The sequence below is a fragment of the Amphiura filiformis genome, chromosome 4 (assembly GCF_039555335.1).
Source record: "Amphiura filiformis chromosome 4, Afil_fr2py, whole genome shotgun sequence".
Lineage (NCBI taxonomy): Eukaryota > Metazoa > Echinodermata > Ophiuroidea > Amphilepidida > Amphiuridae > Amphiura > Amphiura filiformis.
This window is the reverse complement of record NC_092631.1, coordinates 54,742,304-54,761,503: the sequence shown is the minus strand read 5'-3', so window position 1 is coordinate 54,761,503 and position 19,200 is coordinate 54,742,304. Positions and strand designations below refer to the sequence as shown.

Sequence of the window (19,200 nt, the reverse complement as noted above, 5' to 3'; positions counted from 1 at the left end):
CGGATAGCACCGTTGCACAGTATTTATATTCTGAATACGAGGAATTTCCTTCTGATATTAAATAATTTTGATTTTTGTTAAATTCACGAAGTACATTAATACAAATTTTATTGCAAATTATCAAATATTTATATATTTAACATTATTTTAACAGTTTATAAATCTAATGATATGTACTTGAAGTGTTTGTAGCTGGGAGGAAAGGCCATCCATCATTTGACAATTTTGGCCTTTCGTATTGAAGATATACATTTTTTCCCAAAAGACCTTCATATACTTTAAGTACATGTATATTTATAAAGATTATTTCGAGGACTGTTAAAAAGCAAAGATATAAAATATATCAAGTTTTTAATAATTTGCCATAAAATTTGTGTTACATCGGGAATTTAAAAAAAAAAATCAAAATTATTTGATATCAGAAAGACATTCTTCGTATTCAGAATGCAATTTGGTGTGTCTGATGTGCTCTCATGTCCCACAAAAATACTGTCCAAACGTTGTTATCCGGCTCCTTAAATATTCATCTTTTAGCGTGCAAAAGTATCAGGAGTACGTCAGCAAGAAAAGAGATTATGAGAACTGAATCGGCAGTTGCAGAAGAACTTCGGGTTCTTTGAAGAAAAACAATTTACGATCGTATTCTTGACCTCGTAAAGACACTTAGAGCCGGGATATTTTTTTTAACTTACAGCACGGTTTCGATGGGAAGTCGATCGAGAGGAAAACGTCATCAGAGTTTCAGAAGGCCATAATACCTACTCTGTTGGCATTTTACGTGAAGGGTTTGCCCAACCCCGTAAAGTGAGTAAGTATTCCCCTGGTATCTGAACAAAATTAATGGAACCAAAACATGCATCGCAGGTAGAATTGCCAGCAGGCGCGTTTTCACTTTTGTATGAAAAAAACAACCGAAAAGGGTGAGGATGTATAGGTGTGAGAATGGTGGTAGGTGGAGTGTGTTCACATGTGCATTTTTATTGTATGAGCTTGGAACGGTCCATGGATTTCTCATGGATTAGCACGTGTCCCTCACGGACCAACCTGGGTAAACAAACAAACAAACATTGTGTGCAGGAATGTGTGGGGTGTGCAGGGAGGTATATAATGTATATAATATGCATTAATTCGCAAACCGTTTGTTCGCAAATTTTATGCAGATTCATTTCTCTTTCGGTATACTTCATACAAAGAGCATCACACAAAATAACATTTTTTTTTTCTTTCTCACAGATATACTTGTTGGAGAGGTCACTGCAACAATTGGAACTGACTTCAGAATATCTGACGAATCGAAGCAGTTTCGTGTCGATGAGTATAAAGAAAGCATTACCGTCCAACTATTGGAAGACAGTCTGGAAGAGGATGATGAGATCTTTACCTTAACCTTGGAAGATCCCCTTTATCCCAGTGGGAACAGAGCACATCCGTACATTTTAACATTCATAATCGAAGATAATGACGGTGAGATATAAATGGATAAACAAAAAAAGATGTATGTAGACCACGACCTTCATCACGTAAATTTAGGAAGACTACAATAGCATTACAAAGGGATATTTCAATACTGATAGATACACGAATCAATAATGTTAAGTTAGTTATTTGCACATTAAAGAATAATAGTATTACTCTTTCCTGACGCACGTGTGTATAAAAGATATGCCATGGTTTGTTCTTGCTGAAAAAGGTCAAATGTAACATAAGTTGTATATAATATGTTTAAACCTAGATAATAAACTTTTACAATTGTTTACTGTGAAAATTTTATGCAGTAACCAACCATATATCTCACCCATGAACCAGCTGAACCAAGTGTGTTTTTGAGTGCACAAAAACACACAAAAAGATCACGATCATAGAAAGCCATGTATCGTTAATTCTCCACAGGCCTGTTTAGGTGGAACACTGTCGATGAGATCATAGAGATTCCAGAAGATAGGACATTATTGGAATTTGAGGTCAGCTATAACGGATTCGTAATTCCGCGTCAGCTTAGTAAGTAATGGAAAAATACAACGTTCCTCTCCTTGTGCTACTTACGACACTGTCAACTTTGTATCTACCCATCGTCGATGAACGATGGTTTATTTACGCACATTTTGATACCCGATACGTCGTTCAATATTAGCAACACAATGGTGTTTTTAAAGGAAAATTAATCGAATTTAAAGGTTGCAGTAAATTGTATTGATTTGAATTCAGCTCGAAGTTAATGGCGAGTTTTACATACCACAATTCTTACGTAATAACCATTGATCGCTGTATTAAATGCCCGGGATAAAATGCAACTTTAAGATTTGGGTATTCTGCTTTAAAAGCACACTACTGTGTTGCTAGTATTTAACGACATTGGACAAATTGGGTATCAAAATGTACGTAAACAAACCATCGTTCTTTCTATGTTCAATTATTGTGAATACAATGAATCATTCTGAAGGTATTTGCAACAGCTGCGTTACTTTTTGTGAAGACTTTATGACGAGTGATGATATCAGTGACGGCAAATTATGCAAAAATCAGCGTTTGTCCACAGCAGGCCCCATTGTCCATGCTGGTACCATGCTGCATGGTCCATGCATATGAACTTTTTGAGTATGTCGTACTAGTATTATTGTGGGCCCGATGTATGCATATAATTGTGTAAAAATCAATGGGGTCTACGGAAACGTTGACAGGTAAATAAAATTACACTTTTGAATCTGCAATTTCCATCGCTTTTCATTTCATAACTCGCTGATTTGCCATCACTTATATCTCAAATTAAAGAAAACGTCCTTGCGCACATTGTGGCCACTTTTTACTTTATACTTATTATGGTAATTGTAGCTACTATTATATACCTCATATATATATTCCTGTCACCTGATTGGTTAAAAGTGCGGTCATTGAATTAGCTATACCCTCAAAATGAACTATGCCCGGTCATGGAAACGAACTACTGACCGGAGTGCGTCTACGCATGCGCAATCGCAACTTACATCCATTCGGAAAATAAACAAATATTGACTGCTTTATATTCGGGACATGCATACAAAGGCACATGGTTGGCACACTTACAGGTGCTGACCGCGAAAAAGCATTAACGTCACTACCGAAATTGATGTGAACCAAAGAATATCTTTGACAGATTTTCATACACCTAGTAACTGTTGCTTTGACAGTATCAGTATGTTTCACACATGTTCCAATTTCCACTTTCTCTTAATCTTTATTAATATACACCAGTTGTCACATTTACTGGAATAACTGCTGAAGAAAATGAAGATGCGCATCTCTCTTCCGCAAGCCGCTCATTTACCGCTCAGTCGAACACGGAGATTGTGACAGTGAATGTGGTTGACGATCCCATTGTAGAAGCTCCGGAGGTTTTTAGCTTGACGTTACAAGATTCGAATGCAGTTGGAGATAGGAGACCTGATCCGTATCGCCTGTTGGTTGTAATCACGGATAATGACGGTAAAATAATCTCCAAATATTTGATTCTTCATCTTAAAGCGAAATAAACTTGGCCGTACCTTTCAATGTAATTGTAGAACAGTCCATAGCATTGGACAGTGGCTACAAGTCAACCATTAATTTGGCTTAACTCTAATGCCCAAGGGCTTTTTGTCCACTGGAAGGGAAAGAAGTGAGGAATAAAGAGAAAACAAACAAAGAAGTTGTTTGCTCCAGTCAGGATTGAACCTGAGACCCCTCGCATGCCAAGCACTAGGTCGGCAACCGATAGCCACGGGTCTTTCGATGGCCTGGTCTACGAAAGCGTGCTTATGTATAAGGGTGATTCCGTCATCACATCATGTGGGATGCATGCACGCGCAGTTAAGAATCATTTATTCTCCCAAACATGAGATTATACTGCATCCTTAAGCACAGCTCAGGATTATTATTTCTACTCGTAAATATTCAAGTTCACCTAATATCTGAAATACTGTGCTCCTCATACTCAGTGTCGTGCGCAAAGGGGGCACATGCCCCCCACTTTTGTTAGTAATTCGGAGGAAATCGGGGGAAATTCGGGGGAAATCAGTCATTCCGCTCGTATACACTCCTAATCAGACTCCATTCGGGGGAACTGAACAACCTACCCCCCCCCTCCCACTTTCAATGTGCTGCGTACGCCACTGCTCATACTACACGTTTGCTCATGCATACCTTTAAGTATTTGCATTGTTTTGACCAGACCGTTATAGTCTCAAAGACAATACATGCCACATATTCACACAATCCCATGCATTAAATCCTCAACCACTACGAGTTGTCACAGGCGGCATAGGACACGTGACGTTCGAGGCTGGCGAAAATACAAGGCTGACAGCCCCATTCAAAATACACGGTTAGCAGTTATAAATTGAAAAACAACATACTTACAGTGTGGTACATTGTCGTACCCAACGGTTTTAGAATAAGATAATTTTGTTTTTGACACCACATAACAAATTTAGAATTGTTTTTGAAGATTTCATGATTATGTGTTAATCCAATGGCGACGTCAATAATGACGATATCGCATCCACCACCGCCTGAGTTGTCAGTTTGTATTAAATGTTCATCCTGTTTACTGCTTCGTTGAATGTGGAAAGCTCATTACGCTATTATGTTGGTTTTATACTGTTATGAAATTAGTTTAGACAAATCGAATATTCATTATCATTATTTCGTTTGAGTTTTTCTTTCTTTTTTCTCAGCTGAATACGAGTGGGCTGTTGCAAATTACACTGTTCCTGAAGGTGTGGGGACAATCAACTTGTGCATGATCAGAGCAGGCAACACAACTACTACTAAAGTTGTCGGTAAGTATATTACTCGATATGATGATGTGTACTTTTTATTTATTTTAAACATACGACAAGTTCATCGGACCTGATGAAACAGTGCATCGAGCATGTTGAGGATTGTAGATCCCCATATGAAACTGTGAAATGAAGATGTTTGCTCTCACACAGTATTGTGCCATGTACAGCTAAGATTCTTTTAGATACATGACTTTCTTGATTAGCTGGTCGTGGTTTTGTGTTATTCTGCTATATTCAATCTTTTACTGACTTTCTTTCAATTTAAGGAAGACTTATTTAAGTAGGATTTTATACTTTAACCTTGTCAATTTATCCGAATCTTGTCATAGTAAATTATGATGTGACTTCCCCATCTTGAACGATGGCTTCTTCAAATGGCTTCATTCGTGACACTCGTTAATTCTTATAATTATAGTCATATGTGTTATAGAATATGTTATGGAACTATCCATACCAATAGCAAATATACACCAGGCCGGGGATTCAGGTTCAATATACGCATAATATGCAGGCATTTGGACCGAAATCGTAAGAATATGTGCTTTTTTCCCAAATCTCCTGCTTCACTAACATCATGTATACTAAATGAAGCGTCAAGACACGGCAGCTTCCAAATGATTTTTGTCCATGTAAATTTTTTCTGCCCAACTGAAATTGTTTTTAGCCTGCTCTACGACACTGCAATAATAGTGCTTAGCAGTTGCTTATTATTTTCGCTATTGTTCCGCTACGCTACAGATCTTAATGTTCTTGCTAGTACGACAACCTACACGGCCAAAGCCCAATATGATTTCCGACCTTTGACTGCGTTTACCTTTCGTGGAACCACTGAACAATGTGTACCAATTACTATTGTCGATGATGATGAACCTGAAGGAGATGAGACCTTTGCTTTAGTCATCAGTGAGTCACAACCTTTGCAGATTGGAGATACAAACACGGTGACCATAACAATTCAAGATGACGACAGTAAGTTGCTCCTTATTTTATTTTGTCTTACAAAGAACAATATAGCCTAGGATTTGTTTTCTTTTAATCTTATGACCTCTATTGACCTATTACACCATAATCTTAATTGTATAATAGTTATTATTATCATTAGTAGTAGCAGTAGTAGTAGTAGTAGTAGTAGTAGTAGTAGTAGTAGTAGTAGTAGTAGTAGTAGTAGTAGTAGTAGTAGTAGTAGTAGTAGTAGCAGCAGCAGCAGTATTAGTGGTGGTGGTAGTATTAGTGGTGGGGGTAGTAGTATCGTTATTTTTATTATTATTATTATTATTATTATTATTATTATTATTATTATTATTATTATTATTATTATTATTATTATTATTAATATTATTATTATCAGCATTATTATTATTATTATCAGCATTATTATTATTATTATCAGCATTATTATTATCAGCATTATTATTACCAGCATTATTATCAGCATCATCATTAAATTATTATTATTAGGAGTTTCATTTTCTTATATATTTCTTGTCGAAGCATTTTTACATTTATTTGATAGCTATGATATTTAAATCACTGACACTTTTAAACTAACAGCTTTAAAAAGCTTTGCAATTTGGCCTATGTATTTTATCATTTCATCACAACTATTCATCTGTTGTTAGTAACCACATGTTTAATAAATTACATGCTTTGAATAATTCAGACAGAGTGCAATGGGGAACTCAAAACTATGTCTTTTCCGAGTCTGACGACACACCTATGGTACAGGTTGTTAAGATTGGAGGCGCTGATGTTATCATTCGTAAGTCTGAAGTGTTTCTACTCTCCATTGCTTTCATTTATCATATTAGTGCTAATTCAAATCACGCAACAAATTGAGCAATTTTGGACAGGTGCGAATCAGAGGGCAATTTTCAACGGGGCAGTCAAAGGCTTTGGAATAGCCAATAGAACACAAATACACAATGATACAGAGGTAGCTTGTGTGCTCAATAATTTTCAATGATGTTCCTTACATTGAGCATTTTGATTCCATGTTCATTAGTAATCTTTATATAGGTTTATTAATATTGATAAAGCCAATTTGTGAGGAATATATTATTACGCAAATATAATATGTGTCTGTCATAATTCCAGGCGTAACCTCCAAACCTGGCACTGCTAATAGCAGTGATTTTGAACCTATTAACATGATGGTAACCATACCTGCAGCGGAGTCTACTTATGATTTCCCAATAATGATTAAAGATGACGAAATCGTCGAAGGGGATGAGACCTTTACGCTATCACTATCTCCCATTAGCCCTTCAGTCTCTACCACCTCATCTGATGTTGTTGCAGCCGTTGTGATTGTTGACGATGATGTTGAGAGTATTAGCGAGCCTAGAACGGGTATGGAAAATAAATTTTCTATAAAATAATTTCTTATGTACAGATATCATTGTCATCAATAAAATCCTCTTACGTTCCTTAACTCCTACTCAGCTACATTTAATCGCGGTTTCCATTTATAGTAGACTTGCTAAGGGGTTGAACGCTGCATTTTTAGTACAAAGGTCCCACTTGGCATGGATGTTCCTTGGGGCAAGAGAAAAAGATTCATCTAAAGAGACACTCTGTCTCTATGCATAAAACCCCTAATTAGCATAAATTATGCTAATTAGTACCACAAATATGATATTTTCTAACTTTTGGACCGTTTTACCTAAAACAAACTATAAATAATCGACTTTGGCTAATTTTAGGGTAAGGAATTCATTTTTGGGGTTGTTTTGGGTACCGCTTCTATTTTGACCCTCCAATTCAAGATGGCCGCTGGCCGCCATCTTTAAAATAGTCATTTTTACAACTTTTGAACCATTTGATCTCACATTTGTGTGACATATCAATTGTGACCCGGCAGCACAAATGAGCCGTAAATTCCCTAAATTGTATTCTGAGTTACGGTGTAAAATGTGTACGAAGGTCATATTCATCGGTAACTTAATCTGGCCCGACATCCGTCTCATTTCGATAGTCAAAAACTAATCAATAATCCTATTGTTGAAGTGGATAATAAGCTTCTACCTTAGATGGCTATAGAACTTTTAATAGCTCTGGTCTTTGTTTGCTTATATTGCTAAGTCCTGTTCAAGTGGTGGGTTACCAGGCCGGCATTTTATTTTGTACAGGTATGCATAACCAACAATTAACAATGAGAGTGCTTTCTTAAACCTCGTTGACTTGGGGATGATTTGAAATGACCGCCAATTATGACTGTTTGATATTTATTGCCAACAATGTGGAAAAAGAGACACATGTAAAAACGTAAAAAGCTATAATTTTGTTTGAAGGAGCAAAGTTTAACAAACCCTAACCCCGCTTCTGGATATCGTTTGAAGTCAAATGATATACCATTTTTAAGTTTATGATGTTTATTTTTAAACACGAAATAAAACAAAATTGACCGGGGAGGAATTTACGGCTCATTCGCCGTGGACGGTCACAATTTGTACTAATTTGGGGTTGGAAAACTCATTTCTGGCACTGTTTATGTGATACGTGGCAATTTGAAAAGGGTACCACCGTACCAGGGTTTTTGAATATGAATTCCGAGGTACAATGGCATTTGCTATACATGATGGTAGAAGGATGAACATACATCAAACTTACTTATGAATATGTATACCTTAATTTTAAGCACCATTGAGGACACACTTGATAATGCATGTTTTTACACAGTTTAACTCTTATTTTCAGGTCATTCTATTAATAGCTACCAGCGTTATTTGATTTAGAATGACCAGTATGGATGGATACATGATTATGACTGAAATTTGCGTTTTATTCGTTGGTCAGAGATGAAACAATTACATCCCGCATCGGTAAAATTATGTGGACAACCTAAAGAAAATAGAAGCTTGCTATACAAAACGGCTGAAAAATATCTTAGATTTCAGTGAGTATGGCGATCGATTTGCCAAGCTTTATAGTAGTAGATGGTATCTCTGGGTGTGGCGGAGGTGCGAGCAGTGCAGTAGTAGAGCTATTGGAGAAGCTCTGTTAACCAACAGAAGGTGGATCAGGCAAGGCTGATAAAGGCTGAGAGAAGTACACACCAAAACAGCCCGGTGAAAACAAGGTGAATGAGTTGTGGCATGGTTTATGAATCCCACATTGCATGCCTTTAGCAGTCTTTATAGAAAGGCTGAAAGGCGGATATATTGTTCGTGAAAGCCACACTGCCAAAATTATAAAAGCACAAGGTTTCAAGGATGTATACATTGAAGACCATCGAGCATCTGGCACTGCCGACTTTGACCACGGCTAAATTAACAACACTCTACGATAAGCGTCTTGTATCTCTTGGTTTTCCTCTTCCCCAGGATATGGTCAATTTGAACCCTGACATCCAAGAAGTACAAAGGTCATCTGGTTGTTGGGATCTGGTATTTAATAAAGATCTCAGTCAAGTGGTCAGGAGATGAAGGATAGCATCTCACCTCTCATCTAACAGGAGGATTATGGCACAAGCAGTCAAGATTCTGTGAAGGATATGCTGGATAAAAAGCAAATGTTTTCAGACTCTTCTCAAATACCTCAGAAGCAGACTCTCTTGTTTCAACATTGAGATCTTTTCTATTATGCTGTGAAGCTCTTGCATCGATGTCAATATACATCCTTCTTCTCAAAGCGTGTGTTATCACTGGCTCAGACCACCATGTTCAACTGTGTATACAAAATATCAGCAAATCCTCAGAGTGTGCCACATTATCTGCGTGAAATAGAGACCACATTATCTCTCATGATGGCAATAAAGGTACATTATGATGACGGGTATAAAGGAGAGTCTTATTGGCATGCCAGCAGAACGAGGCTGAGCATTGATATTGCCAACTCATTACCTATCGGGAATGGGAAGGTGTTGTAGTTCTTGTAGCCACCAAAGGAGTCTTCACGACTGGAGGAAGTGACAGCATTGATTATAATCCCTCATCAACAACTGCGTAATCGCAGTCTGTTTTGCATTGAACTGGCATCAGCATGTGCGACCACTCCCAGTGGATGTATCTTTGCCTAAGGATGAAATTGTTCATGTTCCATCACTGCATGACATTAACAGCCATCCAATACCTACATCCAGATCACTGCAGCAGGTCCTCCAAGATGGCTATCAGTGGTTGAATTATGTAGATGATCACTTGGAAACGCTGCGGACTAGTGACGACTGGATTTCCTGGGCTGCCTACCACGCACAGTGTTCATCCATGTCCTCCTTCATTCATTTCAAAGCCCTACATGCTCCCGCCTACTACAATATGCTTCACTGTCTGATGATTGATGACAATCAAACACGCCATTGAATACTTCAATCCAGGACAGACACCCGTCGTGGTAGCTGATCAGCTACTGTACAGTAGCTAACTTTTCAGATACAGACATTACTGAAGTTAAGTACCTTGTCTTACTTGGGGCCATGCATTCTTAAAAGATGTTGTGGTCAGTTTTAGGTGACATGTTGGAGTGCAGTACAGTGGGTGGACCACAGCTAGTAAACAATAGGAGAGCACATTCTTTCATTAGTGCATCTCGCATCTGCAGGACTAGACAAGTGCACCAAGTATCAGGCACAGCTGTTCATTTTGATGAAGAAAACTCAATATATTGAGTTGAGGCAAACTACTGCTACTGGCCTTGCTCCTGCCTTGCCAGTTGCTGCCGCTATTCAACCCTTGAAAAAGTCTTCATTCTGCCAGCATGTCAATAAGATTCTCCTTACCCGATTTCATTTGCACATTCATAGCCACTATAAGAGATAATGGAGCCTCCCTGACGCAGATGACGTGGCACACTCTGGGATTCGCTTTTTTTTTGCATACACAGGTAGCGATAACACAATCTTCTGTGAAGAAGCAGGACGTATAGCGACATCGATGCAAGTTGCATCTAACAGCATATGTATGAAAGATTGTCTTCAGACTCCCAACAAAAGAAGTACTTTGTTTCAGAAGAGATTTTATTTGCAGTTGCTGTCCCTTGGGATTCACAAACCATGCCAGAACTCATTCGCCTGATATCACTCTGTATGCTCATTTGGTTGGTAGATAAACAAGCAAAGTAGATTTAAACTGTCATTAAACACAAATATATTGAGATATTTACCTCAATATTTCGATGTGTACAACACACATCTCCATCTACTCTAATGGAGTTCAATGTCTTGCTCTCGACCTTTCATGTCCTTTCTGTTGATTGGATTAGGGCATTATATAATAAAGGGAGCTCATTCACCTTTGCTGTTTTGGTATATAGTTCTCTCGGCCTTTCTCCTAGCTGTCCCGATTCACCTTCTGCTGGTTGACAGCGCTTCTGCAGATTTTTTATGTCATACTCTATCTACTGCTGCACTGCTCGATCGCACCACCGCCACAACCAGGAATATCATCTACTGCTAAAGCTGGGCAAATCGTCATACCCGCAGATATCCGACGTATTGTTCAACAGTTCTGTGTAACAAGCTTCTATTTTTTTCATTTGCCCTCATAATTTTACAGATGATACTGGATTCGTAATTCGACTGCAAATTAAACCAAATTCCAGTCATGTGTATCCACACTGATCATTTTAAATCAAATAACGCTTGCTGCTATCAATAGAGTGGACTGAAAAAACATGCATTATAAGGTGCGTCCCCAATGGTGCCAAAAATTAAGGTATATTAACACATAGTTTTGATGTTCATCCTTCTACAATATAGCCAGGCACCATGGAATTCACATTTAAAAACCTTTATACATTTTTCAAATTACCTCTTATCACATAAACAAGGCCAGAAATGAGTTTCCCAGCCAAAATTAGTCGAAATTGATATGTCACTTAAGTTTGTAGCTCAAACGGTTCACAAGTTGTAAAAACGCCAATTTTAAAGATCGCGGTCAGCGGCCATCTTGGATTTTGAGGGTCAAAATGGCCACGGATTCCCAAAATAATCCCAAAAATTAATTTCTTATCCTAAATTAAGCCAATTTCAAATGTTTACACATGTTTGTTGGCGAAATGGTCCAAAAGGTAGAAAAAAACATATTTTGGGTACTAATTAGCATAATTTATGCTAATTAGGGGGTTTTATGCATAGAGACAGAGTGTCTCTTTGGATAAATCTTTTCCTCTTGCCCCAAGGAGCATCCATACCAAGTGGGACCTTTGTACTAAAAAATGCAGCGTTCACCCTATTTTCACCTCTTAACAAGTCTACTATTAAATTCGGAAGGCTTTACATCATATAGAATGATTTGAAACCCTTACCATGAGGATGGACGGTCAAAATGTCATTGCCATCCTGTACTCATCCGAGAAAACTTTCGTATGATTGAAAGCACAAATAATCACTGAACCGGAATGGATCCAATAATTAATTGGTACGTCAACCACTATTGTCGGTGGATTTAGTCTTCAATAGGTACGTTAAAGCACGCTGAGAATATCATGCTCACTGGAGTGAGCAATTCAGGGTCACCAACAACAATTTCTATTATCAACTGATTATTATTCGTGATCAATAGAAGACGCTGTCAAGGGCGGATCCAGATTTTTGAAAGGGTTGCTCCCACTTCTGCAAAAGTTTATGCCAAATGTCTACGAGCCACTTCATCCACCTTTGCACACTGCGATAACATCATTCGTGTCATGATAAGTGCATACACCGAATTGTGGTGTATGCATTCATATCATTCCTACCGACACAATTATAGCACCAGAATTCAAAAAATAAGTATGTGGGTTACCCCCCCCCCCCCACCCACCCACCTTTGTTCCATAACCATTAAGGTATAGGACATTTTTTGTTTTTGCTATAGCCCCCGAATGAAATGTATTTAATTTTGTTTGTACTCACTCAGGTAGCATTGTGTGTTACATCCGAACTAAGCGCTATTCTTTTTTACGGGCATTATAGTGTCTAAAATGGCCCAAAAGGGTTTTTCAATATTGCCGTCCATTTCTAATCGTCACCCCCATAGACTTTACATGTAAAATAAAAAGGCTCATGAAAAATTTAATAGCACCTAGTTCGGATGTAAAAACACACAAAATGCTTTTTGAGTGATTACAAAGATAATTAAATACTTTTCATGCGGGGGCTATGTCGGATTTTTTAAATGTATTCCTTGTACAATGAAATTTCTCAATAACATGTCCATTGGAAACAAAGGTGCCCCCCACATGCACCCCCCCCCACACACACACACACACACAAATGGTCTTAAAGAGATATATTTGGCTTACAGACTATGCTAATTCTCTTTTGTTTGGTGCTCGTGAAGCCGACCTCAAACGTCTACAACGTGTCCAGAATAAGGCGGCCAGGCTAGTTTTTGCTTGTGGATGGGACAGGTGCTCTGCGGATCTCCTGAACTCCTTGCATTGGCTTCAAGTGAAGGACAGAATACAGTTTAAAATATTGTTGTATGTCTATAAGTGTTTGATGAATGTCGCTCCACCATATTTATGTGACCTGCTTACCTTGCTAAGCGACACGGTAACGCACGAAAATAGGCCCAGATTCCGATCCTCTTCAGATACAACAAGGCTCTTGGTTCCACGATCAAATAAGAGAGCTGGTGATCATTCGTTTGCTGTTGCCTCTCCACGGCTTTGGAATGAGTTGTCTCTCCAGTTGAGGGAGGCGGTGTCTGTGCCTGCTTTCAAGTATTAATGTTGGTTTTATTTTTTTTCTTGCTTCATTTTTGTCTGTATATTTTGTAAGGCGCTGTGCTCATTGTTTAGAGCGCCATATAAGTGTTGATTAATAATAATAAATAATAAAATAATAATAATTATCTTTTTTGTTAAAATAGGACTGAGTGCCACGGAAATAGCGGCTACTATTATTGTAACCGTCGTTTGTACAGCCATTTTAGCTACCATTGCAGTGACGTGTCTACTTTTCAGACGTCGTATGTTGCGACGCGCTCAGCCGCAGAAGAGCAGCATTGTGCAAACATCGTCACAACTTCCGGTCCTCTATAACCCAACGGATAACTTCAACGACAACTTTAGTTTCGAACTCCGTCTGGTGCTTTGACACTTTACGTAAGTCTATAAGTCAGTATTAATAAGAAATTGTATTTCCCGGTCTTATTTACTACTCTATGGCATAGACGATTCTATCAAGTTTTGATATAAATATGTTACATATTTAAAAAGTATGAATTTAAGTCCGTCAAGACACCAGTGAGGCAACTTTAGAACGGGGATGTGTGACCAAGGAAGATGGATTATCAGTATTAACTCTAGACAATAGGCGTCATTGCATGAGTTAGTGAATGCATAGAACAATGAGCGTGTTTATAGTGGCTGTATACGGAAAAAATTATACTGCAATAACAATTGATTCGCAGTACTTATACGCTTGTAGTCGTGTTCACACGGTCGGCCTTCATGGACTTAAGTCACTTATTACCGTTAATAAGTCACTATGTGATGTACGGTATTTATACGGTATCCTTATATGCGCGCATATGGGATTAGGCTGGAATATAACTTATCCGTTATATCAGCCAGTGGGGGGAGGGGGGCCGGTACATGTAAGACTGTCGGTAGACGGAAGGCGTTTGTGCAAAACAAAATACTATTTTTTACCCTGGTTGACAGAAAAAAGGGTAGAATTATATTTTTAAAAAATGAAAGATTGTTAATGAAATTGAATTTTTTATGTTGGTACCGCCTATAATCCTTTTTTTTTTTTTTTGCTCTTCACTTTTCCAAACCATGCAAAAAAATTTTGGGTCAACAAATCACAACTTCCGTCGGCAAAAAATATTTCCGTCGGTACATTTGCAAGTTGTGCCCCCTCGGTTCGAAAATCCTGGCTACGCCACTGATCTCAGCTGTTTATAGTGGCAACCAATAGCACTATTCTGAATCCGATTCAGACACAGGTGGTTGAGCTCAGCGTGTTCGAGGCCACCGCAAAGCAATATGGGAGACACATATATGGTGCCAGTTTCAAATAGTTTGCCATTGAAACGATACCGGCCTCATTTTTAACATTATTGCTAGAGTACCGAATAAACTTTGTAGGTGATGTGTAATTACAGTGACAAATAGGAGCTCGGGGAGATATTATAACCCTGCTCCACTTCCTTGAATAACGGTATCACGGCACCCTGTCTGTTTATTATACGCTAAATGCCGGATAATCTGGCTCACTATAAACACGCTCTATGTTAACAGGTTAAGTCACGTGTTGTAAATACCTAGGTACAAATATTTAATAAATTTATGTTAACGTGTTTTCCATTACTAATCAATTTCTAAATACATCGTACGAACTAGTCAATAGTAAATCGACAACTATGATCTAATGATCAAAATATCAATAAAAGACAGGTTGCCGGTAGAAGCTAGCAATGTCTGCCGTATTCATCCCAACCCTAAACTTTCATTTTATCATTGACCTGACATTGCGCTTATGGACTCTCAACCTCCTGGTGCGACTTGCAATTCGAAAATTGCGACTTATTTAGTGTGGTGTTTTACGATTGTTATAGTTACTCACCAACATCAACATTAATGAGCGTCTTCTTTTGTTTATCGTCAACATCTGTTTGCAGATTATTTATCGACAAGCAAAGCTTCCTAAAGATTATCGTTGAGTCGGATGTGCATTGAATCAACAGATATATATAACCCTGTTCAGTTTGGTCAACAGCAACGGCTTCACAATCTCCTCATGTGTTTTTCTTTTCCATCTCCTTTCAGAACGACTGGTACCAAACGCAACAATCATCTGCCTTTCCTTGAAGAAAGTCCACTGCAAGCAGCTGATATTTTTTGCATAGAGTTCAGCATTAAAGTTAGATTTTGATTTCGATGTATTATGTATTGTTTACAGATATAGTATGATTTGCATACTATGTATTTCTTCATAAAATTTCATACTTCATATCCTATTTGATAATTTAAGTATAACTTCTTTGAAAGTTCCCAACCATTTCTCTATAAAATATAGCATTTACCTAACAAACAAAAAAGGGAATCGGCTATAAAGTTATAGACTCAGTGGAATCTCTTTATTGCAAAACTTTCTGTTGGCGAAAGATTTCTAATAGTTAAGTCAACTAATAGCATTCTAAATTTGACCCTATTTTAAAAGATGCGTGATCGTATTATAGAATGCCTACGTCAATATAAATTTAGAGTTGCGAGCATTTTGCCACAAGTAATGAAATATTCTTTAAAATGCAGGTTTTTAATAATAGTCGTAATTAGATATCAACAATATTTACCAAAAAAATAATGACGTTTTAAGGATGGACTACAAGCTCAATATTACTACATGTATTATATATTATTTCAATATCCGATGGATGTTGTGTAAAATCTGTCCTTATTTCAAAATGAAGGATATTTGTAAAGTTGGTGTATATTTTTATCAAAATTTTCAATATACATGTATAGTCGTAATTAGTTATCAGCAAAATTTACGCAGAACATAATGACATTTTACGGGTGGATCTACAAGCTCTTTGTTACTATAGGGTGATTCAAAATGAACTGTACCCAAATTCAAAAATAAAAATAAAATACTTACAGCTCAATTTACCGTACTTTTCCTAACCAGACAGTCCATGCCAAAATTGTTACTACACCTTTACATTTCATCGAATCTCTTTTTGATGTCTGTCATTTTGAACATCACACTTGAAAGATGTATGCTATGTAGAAACTTTATTTTGCAATTTCATAATTTGCATATTATTAGCATATTTGCAAGAAAAACATGAAAATCAATAAATACCTATATTTTTCACAATTTCAATATTTTATTAGAAATTAAGCATGTAGGCCGTTTGTTATGACTCGATGAATGAAGCTGTTAAAACAGATTTTGATATTTTTGATTATTTTTCCTTTTTTGCCCCAAAATGTGTAAAAATCCAAATTTGTTGGATGACCTATATTTTCTTTGAATATTTATCAAATTTCTTAATTTAGGTATAATACAGTGCAGAAAAAGATGTCAAAAAAATCTGTTAAACAGATTTCCAATAAATTTTCCATTTTGGGTTAAATACTCAATTTTCATGCGCGGGATATTTGAAACATAAAATGAAAACATGTCCATTGCACTTTTTCCTCGAGATGTACTATAATATCAAGGTTACGGATATATTATAATCCCTTCTTATCTTCACTGATCCATGATCAATGATCAATGAAAAGGTTCAGAACTGGGCTACTAATGGTCTGTCAAGTATCTATAGTTATTTTCATGACTGTGTCAACTCAAAAATCATGCAAGGTCGAATGTAGGAAAAGTATGATCAGTTGAGCTGTACTGACATTGAAATCATTTCTTCTTGCAAGCTGTAATACGATAGTATGTTTCCTATTATTGGTGAAAAAAAATAATTTCTTAACTCTAACAGCAAAAGAAGAAAACTATATTCTTAGAAAACACACCAAAAACGATTTTGCACACGGATTCACACATTCACACTATCTATTCTACATCATTGTGTGCACACTCAACTGATGCCTCAAACATTTTTATTTCAACAGAAATTATATGATACGAATTGATAAATAAATAAAGCAAATTTCAATCATTTCTTATTGCAAGCTGTAATAGGATATCAGCGTTAGCAATCTAATTATTTGTGAAAAAACAGGTCTTTACATAGGTATGGATATTGCACCAGTACCATTTCTATTTGAATTCAAATTTCAAACTACAATTTTATTCTATTACATAAAATGATACAGTAATTTTAGCAAACCTGACATTGTAATTGGTCTACAAATGGGATGATAACTTCAAAAATGCGATATCTGCTGATTAAAACCACTTGTTACGAAAACTCAAAACTTCTATTGCAGGACATTTACCATTGCTTTCTATGATAGTTAATTTTCTCATGTACAAGCTCCACAAATACATGAAAAAATATGGTGAAGTTGGGTACAGTTCTTTTTAAATCACCATGTATATATTCTTTCAGTAACCAAAGGGAAATTTGTTGTGTAAAATCTTCCTTATTTCAAAATGCAGGATATTTGTAAAGTGGTATATATTTTTATCAAGACTTTAATTGTACATATTTTATGTTTTATAAGATAAAAATAGGAAACACTGAAAATATTTGTTAAAAATGTTTGAAAGTTTCCAATTTGGTGTCAATTTGCTTTATATTGGTGTTTGAGTGAATATATACCTCTTATAATGGATCTTTTTGGATTGATGGCCATCATCCAAAGTCTGGATGCAGTCAAGGCATGGTTTAAGGACCGCTTATTACTTACAATTGATGTTGGATTGTGGTGCAACGATTGTAGAGGGCATACATAGTCCGAGCAAACGCAGACCAGGGGGATTAATGGCAGTGGCAAAGCAGCTTCAGAACTTCCTGCACCAGCTGTTGAAGATCTTCCTATCATCACTGAGCCCCCAACTCGTGAAGAAGTAGTCGAAGCAATAGCAGCCATGAAGACCAACAAGGCAGCAGCATTGGACTGTGCTATAACTGCTGAAGCACTTCAGGGAGGAGGGATAGCATGATTGATATGATTCTCGAATTCTGCATGGAAGTATTCTCAACGCTGACACCGCCACGTCAATGGGTCACAAATGTAATCATTCCTCTACCAAAGAAAGGCGACCTATCTCTCTCATGACAAACTCCGTTGCCGCAAAAGTGTACAACAAGATCCTTTTGAACATGATCCGACCTCACATTGATCCATTACTGGTCAGGTCGCAGCTGTGCTCAGCAAATACACATTTTTAGGAGGATCATGGAAGACTTCAAGGAGTACCAACTTCCCTTGACAGTCACTTTTGTGGACTTCAAAAAAGCCTTCAACTCCATCAACAGGTCCGTCATGTTTTCAGTGCTGCGGCATTATGGAATACCAAAGGTTGTGGTAAATACCATCCAGGTGCTATACAAGGACTCCAATGGTGCCGTTATGGTAGATGGAAGTATCTCAGAGCCTTTCCAAGTAACAACTGGAGTGCTTCAGGGTGATGTGTTAGCACCATTCCTGTTCATTATCCTGGTAGATTACCTTCTGAAGAAATCGACTTCTGGAATTGACGCTGGAATTGTTACCTACCCACGTCGGTCAAGCAGGTATCCTGCTAGGATGCTGAATGACCTGGATTTTGCTGATTATATTGCCCTGTTGGAATCTTCCACATCCCTGGCCCAGTCGCAGCTTACTAGGACTGCAAATGCAGCATCAGATCTAGGCCTTGTCATCAGCGCACCTCAGACAGAATAAATGGCTGCAAACTGCAACGCCCAAACCAGCACTTGAGGTCTATGGTAGTACCATCAACCATGTCACAGACTTCAAGTACTTGGGTTCCAAAATGGGCTCCAGTGCTGGAGACATAAAAAGAAGAAAAGCACTAGCCTGGGCAGCTTTCTGGAAACTGGAACGCCCTTGGAGAAGCCCATCC

At 37.5% G+C, this 19,200-nt stretch overlaps 1 protein-coding gene and 1 long non-coding RNA gene across 2 annotated transcripts; both read left to right on the top strand.

Annotated features, from left to right (window-relative positions):
• The first annotated feature begins 702 nt into the window (after positions 1–702).
• LOC140149878 (uncharacterized) lies at positions 703–1,992 on the top strand. The gene is made up of 3 exons (XR_011858760.1): positions 703–808; positions 1,234–1,464; positions 1,891–1,992. It is a non-coding gene; the product is annotated as an uncharacterized lncRNA (long non-coding RNA).
• A 661-nt stretch (positions 1,993–2,653) lies between these two features.
• LOC140150266 (sodium/calcium exchanger 1-like) lies at positions 2,654–16,094 on the top strand. The gene is made up of 8 exons (XM_072172271.1): positions 2,654–2,678; positions 3,229–3,459; positions 4,689–4,793; positions 5,535–5,765; positions 6,457–6,555; positions 6,891–7,145; positions 13,589–13,823; positions 15,495–16,094. Exons 1-7 carry the CDS (start codon positions 2,654–2,656, stop codon positions 13,813–13,815), a joined length of 1,173 nt encoding a protein of 390 aa, XP_072028372.1. The 3' UTR covers positions 13,816–13,823; positions 15,495–16,094.
• The last annotated feature ends 3,106 nt before the right edge of the window (positions 16,095–19,200 follow it).